General features: G+C 45.3%; 2 protein-coding genes across 2 annotated transcripts; one reads left to right on the forward strand and one right to left on the reverse strand.

Annotated features, from left to right (window-relative positions):
- The first annotated feature begins 5,682 nt into the window (after positions 1–5,682).
- On the forward strand, positions 5,683–6,878 carry LOC127785924 (probable sugar phosphate/phosphate translocator At4g32390). Its single transcript, XM_052313261.1, has one exon. It carries the CDS (start codon positions 6,063–6,065, stop codon positions 6,876–6,878), a length of 816 nt encoding a protein of 271 aa, XP_052169221.1. The 5' UTR covers positions 5,683–6,062.
- Positions 6,879–7,586: 708 nt separating this feature from the next.
- On the reverse strand, positions 7,587–13,731 carry LOC127786037 (proline-rich protein LAS17-like). The gene is given in 4 exon segments (XM_052313361.1): positions 7,587–7,957; positions 7,960–8,413; positions 10,975–11,193; positions 11,661–13,731. Coding segments are annotated over 3 exon segments (762 nt in total). The 5' UTR covers positions 11,179–11,193; positions 11,661–13,731; the 3' UTR covers positions 7,587–7,853.
- Between the last annotated feature and the right edge of the window lie 1,624 nt (positions 13,732–15,355).

Here is a 15,355-nt window from a genome sequence, read left to right on the forward strand (position 1 = left end):
AGTATGGAAGGAATTGAATTTTAAGTGATAATGTACTGTTTAGATTTATCGTGTCATATACTTAGAAGAAAATTTCTCTCAATTACATGCACCTACCCAGATATTGAAAATGTAGAAGTCCCAGTCCCAATCCCTCAAGCTCCCATTCCCCCTAACCAAACGCGTCATAAGGATAGAGGTAGCAGCTCATAAGATCTATGTGAAAATCTGTATATTTTAAGTAAGAGCATGGCTATAAGTACTAATTTTTTTAAACTAAATTTTTACTAATTTTTTAAAGCTATGATTACGTGCTTCTTGCTTTTTCTTTAACCGCCGATTGATTTTATTAAATGGTTAAGATTTTTGTTAGTACAATTTTTTTTTTGCATAGCACTCCTCTCCTTGATATGTGTGATATTTTTTTTTTTACTTTTTTGCATTCGGATGAAATAGTTATAGCTTTTTTTTATTGAGAAATACATACAAAGCACAGATGATTTAATTAAAGTGTCACATACACTTTCACAGACATGCGAGATCAAATAGAATATTTAAACATAGAGGAAAAAAAATAACATCAGATTACAAAATGTGTAGTCGTATTCACAATGAGTTGCTTACAATTTTTTCCCCTTATAGAGTTGAATTTTATCTTGCATATAATGGAGGGCAACAATCTTTATCATCTAATTAATTATCTATATTTTTTATAATTAACTCAGGGACTGAAATCCATTTCCTTCTACATATACGCGTGACGCATCTGTCATTAGCAGCGTGCGTTGAGCGTTGGCGGATCAATTAAAAGCCGTATAATTAAGCACGCAGCTTTGGGTTGCCTGACCTCTATTGGTCCTCACTCCCTTTCCCTTTGTAGAGTTAAAGGACCAAATGGTTTATTTTAAGTGAGGGATTGGTTACCAACCATTCAAACACGTCACCACTTCTGCACAATGGAGTACCATGGAAAAACTTCTTCGTCTTAAGATTAAAAAATTTACTACGATATAGGAGTAAGTATTTTTGAGACGCTGATTCCAAGATATAGAAATCCATATATTTTCGGCCAATTGGGCAAATTTAAAATGTAAGCACTGAGTTGATTGAAAGAAAATCATTAGCGTTAAATACATATATTTTTTTATATTTTGAGACGGAATGAGTACTAAATGCTAACACCGAAATTATCCTACTGATTTTTTCCATGCTGATGATTTTGCAACGCTACACAGTAAAACAACCATTTTTTTTCCTTTTTTCTTCATTGCAACCTTCTTGAGATTCATCTTTGGCTCTTTTCTTTCTTCAAATCAATCATCTCTCTCCTTTTATTTTGCCTTATTTTTTCCGTTTTCTCCAGTGGTGTGTGGGTGGCCCATCGCTAGCTGTTGCCGGTTTTCAGTTCGTTGTATCAGTTAGTGCATGCTCCCAAGTTGCAGCTAGGGACCTTGATGAGACAATGAAGAGAGTTAACCTGACAGAAACTGACTGAATTCTAACAAGACTGGATCTCCTAGATCTGGGTTATGTGTTTCTGGGTTTATGTTGAACTGAACAATTCTTATTAGGTAAATGCAACTACTAGCATTTGGTCTACCTGCAGAAATCTGCTGTTGCACCCACATTTTTGTTATTGTACCCATGCATTCTCTGGTCATTATCGAAAGAAAATGCATTGTCTGGTGGATTAGAGATTGGTGGTTTGTCAGAAAACACTGTAGCTTAATCAGTGTGTGTGACACGCACTTTACATTTAATCGTAATTCGTGGCTAGATCAGCAGGTGCAATTACAAGAGAAAATGACATCATTAACTACCCCAGTTTTTATGATTCCCATGGCAGAATAACCATCTTTGAATGATTTAATCCTAATGCTAACACACATGCTAACAATGTGTGTGTATTTAATTTTATTTTTTAAAACAAATGCAGAAACTCTGTTCTATTTCATTAATAAAAAAAAGATATAAATACATCGACCCAAGAAAAAGGTTCACACTGAAAACACCATCATACAACTTTGGTATGTTTGAAATCATTTGATGAACACTAGTAGTATTAGCTAGGTACCTGCAGATCTGAAGCTGTACCCACAACATTTTGTGTTTGTACTTAATTTGTGCCCATGTATCCTCTGGTCATTATCGAAAAAAAAATGCCTTGTCTGTACTACCCTGTATCGAGATTGGTGGTTCGTCAGAAAACACTGTAGCTATATCACTGTGACATGTACTTCAAATTTAATCGTAATATGTGACTCGATTAGCAGGTGCAATTAGAAGGGAAGATAACATACTTAACTACCTTTTTATTATTCCCTTGACAAAATAACCATCTCCATGATTTAATCCGAATAAGGTAGGCTATCAGCTAGCTTATCTGCCGTAGCCAAAATTTAAATTTATAACTTAGTTGATTTAAAGTGACATATGTAATTTTATTACTCATGCTGACAATGATACGATCTTTTTTTATGCCTGGTAAAAAGGAACTAATAAATCTGAAAAGGGATTCTTACACATTCATAAGAGAGAGCCCTGCCCAGAAAAAAAAACTTGGGTATCATTGAATTCATTTACTGAACACTGCTATTTGCATTATTGTAAAAGGATGGCGTCCTAGAATCTGTGCAGTCAAATCTTGAAGTTCTATAAATCATTAGCAGAAACATTAGGATTTAATACATAAAAATGGTATCTGCAGATTTATCATGAAAAATATTTTTCATATTGTTATATTTTTTATGAGTTTTATAAATATATAATTAGAAAAGGTAATGGTGAGATATGCATTAGAGATTATGTCGATGCACTGAATGACAAGTAAAAAAATGAAGGTAAACGAAAGAAAGAAAAAATCATGTACATTGGCGAACCACTAATATAGGTTCTTTGCATTGATTGTGCCAAAGGATAAGACCATTACATATTTACAGCTGATAATGATCCTGTAATCAGATGATGGCCACACACGTAATCTCTGTCAACTGCTTACTGAGATGTCAATAAACCTGTTTAGTTTAGCGAATGCATTTAATCTCTTTTGCCATCAGGGTCCACGTGGGCTTTGGCATACATACGTGGATAAACATTCCACACTGCCACTGCCACAAAACGACATTACTCTGTCAATTAATAGCATGCAACACCACGAGGGAGACGCAAGCAATTGTGGATAATGGAAAGAAAGAAATATCCTATATATCCTTAAATTTAAGGACTTCTACTGTTTCAAAAATATTAATATTTTTACGGTACTACTCGCCGCCAACTACTGCTCTATTCAATTAAATGTCAGATGTAGTTGGCGGCCAGTAGTCCTGTAGAAATATTATTCTTCAATCATCTCTAATTTTATCAATAGTATCATATTCTTTCCCTCTAATGTACTTAGAAAAAAGCATAGAAGTCCGTAGGACGGTTAGAGAGAGTAGCAGGACATTAATATAAGTATGTTGTTTTCTCCATCCAAGACAGCATTGCTTGCTCTAATGTAACCTTTAGCAAGTGCCACTCTATCCAATTTATTGCAATGTAGATTATATAGGACAAAGCTCTTTTTGTCAAACGAGCTACAATACCACTCTATCCAACGAAGTTAAGATATAGAGAAAGAATGCTCTTTTGTCAAACGAGCTACAATACCGCTTTATCCAACGAAGTTGAGATGTAGAAGAAGAATTCTCTTTTGTCAAACGAGCTATAATACCACTCTATCCGACAAAGTTAAGATGCAGAGGAAGAATGCTTTTTTTTCACACGAGCTACAGTATACTAAACTAGGGTTCGTTTCATTTTGAGGATGATTAACACCATAATAGTAGTAACGTTGATTTGCTTCCTTATTAAATAGCTAGGTAGAGCTGCTAGCTACCAATATTTCTGAAAAAATATTTTAATACAAAACCGAAAATGACACCATTAGAAATCATGCAAGGTATCCCCCCATCTTGTTGCATTAGTAGCTCCATAACATGTAACCACACAACGTCGTATGTATACGACTGCTTAGTAGTATGTACAGATAAAGATAATTGTTGCACAATATGGGGGTATATCTAGTCAAGTAATACTTGGCAAAATGCAGCGCTTCTATGCAGTTTTTACACTTTTATTTTTCAACAAATTTTCGGAATTTCGTTGGTCACAGAACTTTCTAAAATTTCGGCAATTTCAGAACTTTTTTGAACAAAATTATTTCAAAATTCAACAAATTTTGACCAAAGTCATTAAAAACACACAAAAAAAAACTTTGGGCGAGATATGTGTTAATTTGTGGAGGCGAAATTTCGAAAATTTCGGAACGAAATTGCATTCCCGGTATGTTTCTATACTCTCCCAAAAGTTTTTTTTTAAAAAAAAGTACACAGATTCTCATGTGGGGAAGGCAAAGAATGAAAACATTTTTTTCAATTAAACCATTTGATCAAGTTCCCGTTCTCACTGTCCACCATCAGCCATTGTCCGTTAATTGTCGTCCTTGCATTACGCCCGTGGTGCACCCCCCTCATCGATCCCAGCTGTGCATTCCTCACCCTCTATCTCCTGCTCATTGATACGATGTCGGATCTCATGCACCGTACGCTCGCCGTCGTCATCCTCACCGTGGCGCGCCTCATTCCGGTGGCGCGTCCTCTCTCCTGCACAAGTCAAGGTCGCTCTCTCTGAGTCGGCCCTCTAGTAGGCAATCGTTCTCGCCGTGGTAGCCTCCTCCATTTAAGAGAAATTTTATAATCCTTAAGAAAGTAGCTGGAGGTACCCAGGATTTTACGCTAGAAATTATGGTATTTTAAAATACTTAGTATATAGTGGTATCAAATTTTACACTAGTAAATATGGTACCTCCCGGTATCTTTTTAAGGATGGTAAAATTACCCTTCATCTAGACAGCGTGTATTCACAACTTTCTCATGGTGGTATTGGGCAATATTGCAACATGTGGCGTCCTTATCAGTTAACCATAATTTTTGAATTTGTCATTTTCGTTTGTGAAATCAAGGGTCTCGGTCTCTCGGTCCTTGTAGACAATCGTTCTCGCCATGGTGGCCACCTTCATTTCAGGCAGTGTAGTCACATCTTTTCTTTTTTCGCGACATTGAACAATGCAACTTGTGGCGTCCTTCCCACTATACTGTAAAATTTTGAATGTCTTTTTCGTTTCTCGATAATTTGATTGAATTTTAATATGATTTTTGTGAGGTGGTATATGTTACTCCTACTTTACTCTACGTTGTTATTTTTTAAAAAGAATTTTTCATAACTATTTACAATGAATTTAAGAGAAAAAGGTTATTCGAGGGGAAATCCTCTCTCCCCTGTTTCTTTCCATGTGTAAGAGCTTGTTACTTTCCCAATTCAACCTCGCTGAATTCCACCTTGCTTTAATTTGGTCGAGCTCGCCTAATTATTATTGTATCAGTGGTAGTAGTCCGTCACTGTTGCTGGTTTTCTAGTTCGTTGGGTCATTTTGTGCTAGTAGCTTCTAAGCTGCAGCTAGCTGGATACCTCGATGAGATCATCAAGGGACTTAGTTAATGACAAAATTTGCTACAGGACATAAAAAAATACGTAATTAGCTGAACTGTCTCAGAACACTGCAAAATTTGTGAAATTTGCCGTAGGACACTAAGCTTATTATTTTATCATTTTCCGAGTGAAAGTGGCGAGTATTTTTTTTAAAATGTCCAGATTACCCCGCGTCCTAAACTCGGTCGCCACACACCACTCGACGGAAGGCATCACGAAGCTCGCCGCCGGGGAGTCCGCCGCGTGCAGCCGTCGGTGGGACCCATCGCCGGAGTCGCCGCCGTCATCAGGTTCCTGAGGTGGCGGAGCTCTTGGACGTGCGCTGGCTGGAGATCACCGGCAAGCTGCAGCCTGCAGCTCTCGCTCCTCTCTCCGGCGACGACGTACGCCGTCTAACTTGTCTGCTCATCTCTCCAGTTGTTGGGCTGCAGCGGCGTCTGGTCCTCTCTCCAGTTGCTGGGCTGCAGCAGCGCGACGCCCCCGCCGGCGCCGGCGTCACACCTCTCAAGCCACATCAATCCTCTCCTACCAAGCCCCCTGCGCTCGCCACGGCCATGGACGTTGTGTCGTCGTTGTCTTCTTCTCCGGCGCCGGCGCCGTCGGTGCTCAAGTCGCTGCTTCTGTCCTACGCGTACGTGAGCGTGTGGATCACATTCAGCTTCTCGGTGATCATGTACAACAAGTACATCCTCGATCCCACGATGTACAACTGGCCATTCCCCATATCGATCACCATGGTCCACATGGTGTTTTGCGCCTCCCTCACTGTGGTGCTCATCCGCGTCCTCCGCGTTGTCGCCGAGCCGACGTCGCCGCCCATGACGCCCAGCCTCTACGCCGCCTCCGTCGTGCCCATCGGCGTGCTCTACGCGCTGTCGCTCTGGTTCTCCAACTCCGCATACATCTACCTCTCCGTCTCCTTCATCCAGATGCTCAAGGCGCTCATGCCCGTCGCCGTCTACTGCCTCGCCGTCGCGTTCCGCACCGACTCCTTCCACCACGCCTCCATGCTCAACATGCTCGGCATCTCCGCGGGCATCGCCGTCGCCGCCTACGGCGAGGCGCGGTTCGACGCGTTCGGCGTCATGCTGCAGCTCGTCGCTGTCACCGCCGAAGCCACGCGGCTCGTGCTCATCCAGATACTGCTCACCGGCGCGACGCCCCCGCCGGCGCCGGCGCCGGCGCAGGCCGACCGCAACGTGGAGATGGGCCTCCTCGACGGCGAGAGCAGCGCGTCGCGGCCGGCGATGAAGCCGCGCCAGGTTCTTGATTGCGAAATCGCTCCTCCATCCAACCGTGCGACCGAGTTTGGTTCCACCGGACTGCGCGTCGGCATAGATTGGGACGCGGGGGCAATCTGGGCATTTTGAAAAAATACTCGTCACTTTCAGCCGGAAAATAATAAAATAATGAGCTTGGTGTCCTACGCCAAGTTTCACAAATTTTGTAGTGTCCTGGGGCAGTTCCACGTTTTCTCGGTGTCTCTCAGCTAATTACGTGTTTTTAGGTGTCCTGTAGCAAATTTTGCCTTAGTTAATTGACATCAGAGAAACTGGGTCAAATTACTGACAGAAAAGAAGTCGATCACCTGAAGCTGGGGTTAACTGTTTATGTGTTTCCCTTGACCAGAAGAATTCTTGTTAGGTAGGGGCACTGGCATTTGGTCCACCTGCAAGATCTGCAATGCACCCACATTTTTGTTCCATGCATTCGACCCGTGGTAGTTAGGGCCGGTTGTCTTCTGAAAATGACAGCTTATAATCTCTTCTAAACAAAATTGTACCCTGCAAGTCTGCAGGTTCATCAGTATAACATACATATATTTAATCATAATTTGTGATATAGGTGCAATTAGAAGGGAATGATGCCATCCTTCACTACTCTGTAATGGTCCCTATGCCAGAATAACCATCTTAATTATTGTTTATTAGTGCATGATATACTAAGGAAACATAATAGTCCCCATAGTGCAGGATGACAAAGAAGACAGTCATAGAAGAACCATGTACATATTTAACTTGGTGAGATCAAAGAAACGGCTCGGAGAATGAAGACAGAGAGCATAAAACAGAGTCGCAGACATAATTTATTACACAACCAAATTTCAGGTTCAGAATTCGTACATAATAAGGGATAAGGCTAATGTCTCCTTCTAGTTAAATTACAGTTCAAATATAGCAGGAGCGCTTAATTGTTTCATCAGCATATAAATATATATCGAAGTAGCTAAGCAGCAGTAGTAATATTAAAAGTACAAATTTGCACCAAATTCATAAATGAGGGCAAATTCATATGATTAAACCGAAAACCTGTGCGGTTCTTTTTTGCCTTTGTGGAAATCACACTTAGGCTGCTCCGGCGCCCGTGGCGCCATTGCCGCCGCCGCCGCCGCCGCGGCGGCCGCGGCTGAGGCGGAGCCGGTGGAGGTGCTGCTTGCCGGCGTAGTGCTCGCGACGTTGAGCTCGCTGGCAAGCAGCACGTCGCAGAGCTGGCACCGGACGTTCTTCTCGCCGGCGTTGCTGGCCACCTTGTCCCGGTGCTTCCTCCCGGCCTCGTGCTCCCTCAGGTTGAACCGCGTCATGCACTTCACGTTGCACACGCCGCAGTACACGGCGGCGCCGCCACCGCCGGCGGCCGCCGCCTTCCTCATGATCGACAGGGCGTTTGCCGCCGCCGCGGGCGGCGCGGCGACGCCGGACAGGTGGTGGCGGTTCGGGTTGCGGTGATGGGCGGCGGCGCTCGCCGGCTGCTGCTGCGCCCTCCGCCGTGGTGGTGGTGGCAGCTGCTGCTGCTTCTGCGGTGGCTGGCGGACGCCGGCGAACCCCGGAGGCGGCCCGATCGCCGGCCTCTTCACGCATGCGCCATGCTGCGCCGGTGGAGGTGGCTGCTGCTGCTGCTGCTGCGCCTGAGGAAGTAAGGGGAAAAAATGATACATGAGTTAATTAATTACTGGCCAACTGGATTTTTACTGCATCATTTTAATTCTCACTTCTCAAATGTTGATCAAATTAATTAGAATTTTTTCTATAAAAAAATTAACGAAAATTGGTGTGATAAGATTCTAGCATCTTGCAAAATTTAAGTCCAAAGCTAATATATCCACAATAAACAAAAACTCGGAAGGATAAGAATTGAATTATAATATTTTCTTTTTCCTAGCTGCAGCTTTTTGTTTTTTCTTTCTTTCCCTGATATAGGCATGTCTGGCCAATTGTGTTGTATAATAAAAACTCTTTTTTTCTAATATATTGACATGTAATCTTTTTGCGTGTTTGTGAAAAAAAATATCCACAACAAGAACTGGAATAAACAAATTCGGTTACCAATAGTATTGGCATTGCTCATAATTAGATTCCTATATTTTGATGTATGCATTTAATGTATTATTATATATTTGTTAAGAGGTACTACTATATGACAACTAAGTTTCTTTAAGGAAAGTTTACGGTGATTAGGCCATGCTCTCTTCAATTTATTCATCGGATTATTAAAATATATTTTATTTTACTCTTCAAAAATATATTTTCTAAAAAAAATCCTTATATCGTATTGCTTCTAATAACTTTATATTTTAAACTATTTAATTTATTCTTAAAATCAAATCGATAATTCGTGATATAATCCACTCATTAATCTAAATCAAACTTAGCGAAACATAATGGAGGCATTATTGTAAATTGACTTTTTAGCGTGGAGGGATTAGCATACCGACAGAAAATCTGATAATGCAGGACGATGGTCTATTTTGCACAGCTCATCGGGGATTAGGCCGTGCAAATGAACAATCTACAAGAAGTAAGCTAGTTCGTGACATTTTAAGTTCTTAGTTGGTGGCTTGTTGCTATGCAAGAGACAGGGTTCTCCCTAGCATGATAAAAGCATGCCTTTTTTTTCTGTCCATTTATGGTACAGAAAAGTGATTAAGGAATGAAAAGATGTATTTGGATTAATTATTGGACCCCCAAAATTATTATGTAGTATCCTAACTACATTTTTAATGGCTTAGGCTTGTCTTCTCTAGTCAGCTACTTAATTGTACACAGATGGGAAGATTTGGGTTTCATATTCAACATTGAAATTAAGCGACTACAGTTAAGTTAAGTAGCTAAACAGTCCACTTACTATTTAACTATGCAGCAGATTTGATATTTGAACAAACTAATACTGTTTTCCAAATATTTGGGGGTTGGGACTAAGCATTTTGCCACATTGTTGTTGGTGTAGATGTTTCCTGTCGCAGGTGGCAGGTGGAACAGAAAGACTAAATTGCAAATAAAGTGGCATGTGCTCAACAGAAACCATCAATTGAAGTAACGACATATTTGAAACGCACAACAAAATCCTGTATGCGTAAAGGAATAAATAACTTCATTATTTTTTTCGTATATCAAAATTCTCGCGAAATTATCGTCGAGAAGTTACAATGTTGACAAAATTTACGGTCGCCTTTGCAATATAGAACTTTTATGATGCGCTAGTAATTTTCATTTCATTCTCAAAGGACTCTTTATCTTAAAAGAAATGTCTCAGAGCATTAAGAAGTCAAGCTCTGCATGAAGTTCAATGCGAGTGCAGATTTATATGGTTCATGGCAACAAAAGATCAACTCAGAATTGTATTTCCAGAAGCTAACAGGAGCTTAGAGAGGTTAATATAGAGTTTTTTTTTTCACAAAAAGGTTGAAGAGAGATTTCTTCTACTATCTTATTAGTTCCCATTAAAATTAAAGTGCTGATTATTGTTTAAGAGAAAACAGCACTACCACTCAACTAACAGAAGGCACTAACACTAACTAATTAGTAATTGCCACGTCTAAGCATACCAAATGGAGCAATAATATCCTTGTCGCTACACTCAAACCTACAGATTATTCATCATATTATAGTTATAGATTATCTACTTATTATAAATAAGTTAACTTATCAAATTTGAACAAGTGGTCTAAACAATGATATTAGGGTATCCATAATGTGGTGTAAAAGTAGTCCATAAGCAATAGAATATTACATTCAGCCACCTATTATCATTGTGCAACTAGTCCATATAGAAAAAATAGCAAAAGATACCCATATGAAATAAATTATATTATCTATCTCTACTTCTCTCTCTTCTCCTAATGATACCTTGTATCAATACATTGTGGACATTGCCATAGGAATAAATTATTTATATGGATCCCATCTATATGGATCACTTTGTCATATATATTGGTGATGCCCTAAGTAGAAGAACATTGTTTAAGAAGAAGTGTGGAGCACATAATCGTGACAATAATCCAGTGAATAAGGTAAAGAACATCCTCATGAAAAAAATCCACATGAATTAATGAGAATAAAATTAATCGTGGGGCAAATAATCTACCACAATAATTCGGTAAATAAGCATAAAAGAATCCAGATTAATCCACACGAATCTGAACAAAATTGATACAGGATTATTAAAGTGAAGCTGATTCAGTACTCTCACCGGAGGAGGAGCAGCCGGCTTGGCACCGCTGCTGCCGGAAGTTCGCTGGCCGATCTTCATCAGAAGCTCGCAGAGGGGCTTGTCGTTCCTGAAGATGGCCATGAAGTCGTCTTGCCCGATGATCGTCTGGCCTGACTGGAAGCTGTCCATGTTGCCTTCGTCTTCCTCTTTCACAGCATCCGGCAATGGCGCCGCCATGATCATAGAGAGCACTTCTCTCTGAAATGGGAGTATTCAGATTTTTGGTTAATTAGGAACTGAAAAATGATTTAGGGAATTAATTGACCTGGAGTTGCAAGAGAACTGTCGTTCTGTTCTTATGGTAGCTGCAAATCAATTATTATGTTTAAACTTTGATCACGGCTAGGAAGAATCACACTGGGGGTAGGAAATTAATGAGGTGAAATGGTAGTGAGAGAAGGAGGGAGAGGGAGATGCCTACCAGGGAACTCTAAAACCCCACAATGAAGCTAGTAATAACGACTGCTCAAAGTTGAGAGTAACCATAGATGAATATATTTTATAGCCATTTTACAAAGTGTTGGTTTCGCCTCATGCATTCTGCATTTTTTTCAAAGATATCTACTCGACTATTCCCATGTCACAAAATGACAAGCTATGCACACTTGCAACCAAAATCAAGAGTGGATTGTAATACAGGCCATCTTTAATTACCAAAGTTTTACCTCAGAATAAGTTTTACTGTCTCGCTCGCTAGCCTCCGTGCCTCCTCCCTCTCCACGCGTGCTTGGTTGACTTCGGCTCGTTGGCAGAGAGCAAATAGAGATAGAGAGGGGTAAGTGGACGAAGTGGGACCACTAACATAAAGGTCCCACTATTTTTTATTTTTTTAATGATATATGAGCCTCGAATATTTTGTTTTAATTTTTTTAGATTTTAATTTTGCTCTTTTATTTTTTTCGGATCAAACCGTCACGTAAGTGTCATGTCATTACCACATGGGACGAAGACTTAGTCCAATAATTCACGTCAGCCAAAACTGGAATAATACCGAGGGATCAAGTTAAGGGACCTCAAATGAACTTATTCCTTTTAGTTCGGACCACCCTTAAACCGATCATTTCACTTTAGGAAAAGTACACCGAAGGTCCCCCAACTTGTCATCGAGTTACAAAATCGTCCCCTAACCGCAAAACCAGATACACGACATCCCTTAATTTCAATGGTTTTGACCCGGTTTCATCCTACGTGGCGGCTGAGTCAACATGGCCCCACATGTCAGCATGGCCACGTCATCACCTTCTATTTCCCCTCCTCTCTCCCTACCGCGCCGCGCCTCCCTTCGGTGCTCGCACTCGTCCTCCACTTCTGCAGACTGCATCCTCGCCGCCGCCGCGGGGTCCCACTTCTTCCCCGGCGGTCTCCCGCCTCGCGGGCCGCCTCCGCCTCTCCCTGTCCATGGCCGCCGCCACGCTCCTCGCGCTCGGCAACGGCGCGCCCGATGTCGCGGGTGTACGATGCGGGACGGACGGTGAACGGCGCGGCGATGAGCACGACGGCCCCGACGACGAACGCGGAGACGAACGGGCGTCGGCGACAGGTGACACGGCGGCGGTGATGGTGGCGACGCTGGAGAAGGGAGGAGGCCGGCGGGTCGAGAGGAGGTCGGCGGGGCGACGAGGGAGAGGAGAAGATTCGGCGGTCGGCTCGCGGCCGCTCGCTCGCCTGCCGCTGCTGCTCTGCTCCGCCAGCCGCGCGCTTGCCTGCCGCCGTCGGCGCTCCGCTCCGCCGGCTGCCCACTCCTGCTCCACTCCACTCCGTCGGCCGCCGCGCACTCACCCACCTCCTCGGGCCATCTTCATTGACCTCCTACGCCTCATACCGGCGCAGGCGGAGGCGGCGCCGCTGCGGCCGGCCGAGGACGACGTCGATTAATTTGCATCGGTTAATTTGCTGATCAATTCCAACACAAAGGTTCAGATCACACAGTTAAATTTTCTCGTGTCTAGAGAAAACCAAGAAATCCTCCGGATCACACGCTTCAGTTCCAACGCCCCCCCCCCCCCCCCCCCCACCCCCCACCACGAATCTCTCGGCATGGGCGCATGGTTGACAGTAACTGCTAGATGGGGAACTGGGGACTCGAGGACTACATAGCTCATCTGATTTAAATGCCGCGACAGGATTGGGGAAGAAGAAGCAGGATAACCTTCTCGATCGCTACGGCCGCGGCGCGTGGTGACGCAGTCACGCAGAGACCGGAGCCGAACCTAGCCTGGGAGGGGCGCCGTCACTCCGGCCGCCGGAACCCGGAGACGGAGGCGAAGCTCGCCTCCGCTGGGGAGGAGCGCGGCGGGGTGGCCGGCGGCCGGCGGAGCGACAGCGGCGTGCCGGGGTCCTTCCTGGCCAGGGTCGACCGCGTGGCCGTCGCCGAGGTCGAGCTTGTCGCCTCTCCTGGTCCGCCCCCGGGCTCGACGCCATCGTGCGTGGCGTGCCTGCCCAAGTCCCAGAGAGGAGAAGAGTTGATAGAGAGGAGGAAGGGAGAGAAGAGGGAAGAGAGAGAGAGAGGGAGGAGGAGGCTGACGGGGATAGTCTGACATGTGGGGCCCACGTGAGTCCCACGCTGATTCAGCCGCCACGTCGGATAAAACCGGTGTCAAAACCACCTAAGGACCTAAAACGAACGGTTTTGTTTATTGAGGGATGTCCGGTATCTGGTTTTGCGATTGGGGGACGATTTTGTATCTCGATGATAAGTTGAGGGACCTTGGGTGTACTTTTTCCTTTCACTTTGGACCCGGCTAGCTCTACCATTGTTGTAAAAAGTCCATTTTGACTCCCTTAAAAAGTCGGCCGAATCTAATTCGTGCCCCTTAACCACAAAATCGGATAGAATGACTCCCCAAAATATTGAAACCGGTATAATTTGACTCCCTTAGTGGTTTTGGAGGGTGATCTCGTTGACGTGGCACTTACGTGGCAGTGTTGACTGGGTCTTCTTCACACGTGGCGTTGACGTGGTGCCTATGTAATATTAGAATAAAAAATAGATGTGTGGGACCCACTTGTCATTCACACACCAAAAAATACAAGGACCCACTGACTGTGGGGCCCACATGGTCTTCCTCTCCCCAACGTTTCTTCCCCCTTCCCCTCTCTCCGACGACGGCGACGTCGATGGCGATCCATGCCATGTCGCAGCTGGACGGCGGTGCCGACGACCCCTCCCGTCCCCCACCCCGGGCGCGAGGATGTCGCCATCACGGATCTTCGCGGGGCCGCCGACGGCGCGCGGTGTGGCCGACGGCTCCTCCACCACGGCGAGGGCGCATGGGGTGGACGACGGCGAGGGGCGCGCGCCGCGCGGGGTGGCCTCTCTCTCCCTCTCCCGCTCGCTTCTCTCCCTCCCTCTCTCTCTCCCGTCGCCGGCGGCCGCGGAGTCGTCGCCATCGCGGATCTTTGCGGGGCTGCCGGCGGTGCTCGGGGGGGCCGACGGCTCCTCCACCATGGCGAGGGGCGCGTGGGGTGGACGACGGCGAGGGCCGCGCAGATTGGCCTCTCTCTCCCTCTCCCGCTCGCTTCTCTCCCTCCCTCTCTCTCTCTCCCGTCGCCGGCGGCCGCGAGGTCGTCGCCGTCGCGGATCTTTGCGGGGCCGCTGACAGCGCGCGGGGTGGCCGACGGCTCCTCCACCACGGCGAGGGGCGCGCGGGGTGGCCTCTCTCTCCCTCTCCCACTCGCTTCTCTCCCTCCCCCTCTCTCTCTCCCGTTGCTGGCGACCGCGAGGTTGTCGTCGTCGCGGATCTTCGCGGAGCCGCCGACGGCGCGCGGGGTGGCTGACGGATCCTCCACCACGGCGAGGGGCGCACGGGGTGGACGACGGCAAGGGGCGCGCGGGGTGGCCTCTCTCTCCCTCTCCCGCTCGCTTCTCTCCCTCCCTCTCTCTCCCGTCGCGGGCGGCCGCGAGGTTGTCGCCGTCGCGGATCTTCAAGCTGCTCTGCAAGCGCGTCCACGACTACAACTCCGACGACTCCAACGACGAAAAGCGCCTCTTGGCGGAGGAGGAGGAGGAGGGGGCCTCCAGCTCCGGTGACGACGAGGCCGCCGGCGCCGGCGCCGTCGTGGCGTCTGAAAGGGAAGAGAAAAGGGGGAGAGAAAAAAGAGAGAAGGGAGAGAGAGGGAGGAGAAAGGATGACATGTGGGCTCCACATGTCAGTGAGTCCCATTATGTTTTTTTTTTGAATGACATATGGGTCTCACAGATATTTTTTTAATTCTAATCCCACGTAAACGCCACGTGGGACGAAGACCGGGTCAACACCGCTACATCAGCGCCACGTCAGCAAAACCACCCCCCGGAACCGGTGAGAGAGTCAAATTGCACTGGTTTCAATAGTTCGGGGGGTCGTTCTATCCGGTTTTC

The sequence above is a fragment of the Oryza glaberrima genome, chromosome 10 (assembly GCF_000147395.1).
Source record: "Oryza glaberrima chromosome 10, OglaRS2, whole genome shotgun sequence".
NCBI lineage: Eukaryota > Viridiplantae > Streptophyta > Magnoliopsida > Poales > Poaceae > Oryza > Oryza glaberrima.

Bases quoted from the DNA above. Each gene is read 5' to 3' on its own strand.
- LOC127785924 (XM_052313261.1), top strand. From the start codon at position 6,063: ATGGACGTTGTGTCGTCGTTGTCTTCTTCTCCGGCGCCGGCGCCGTCG.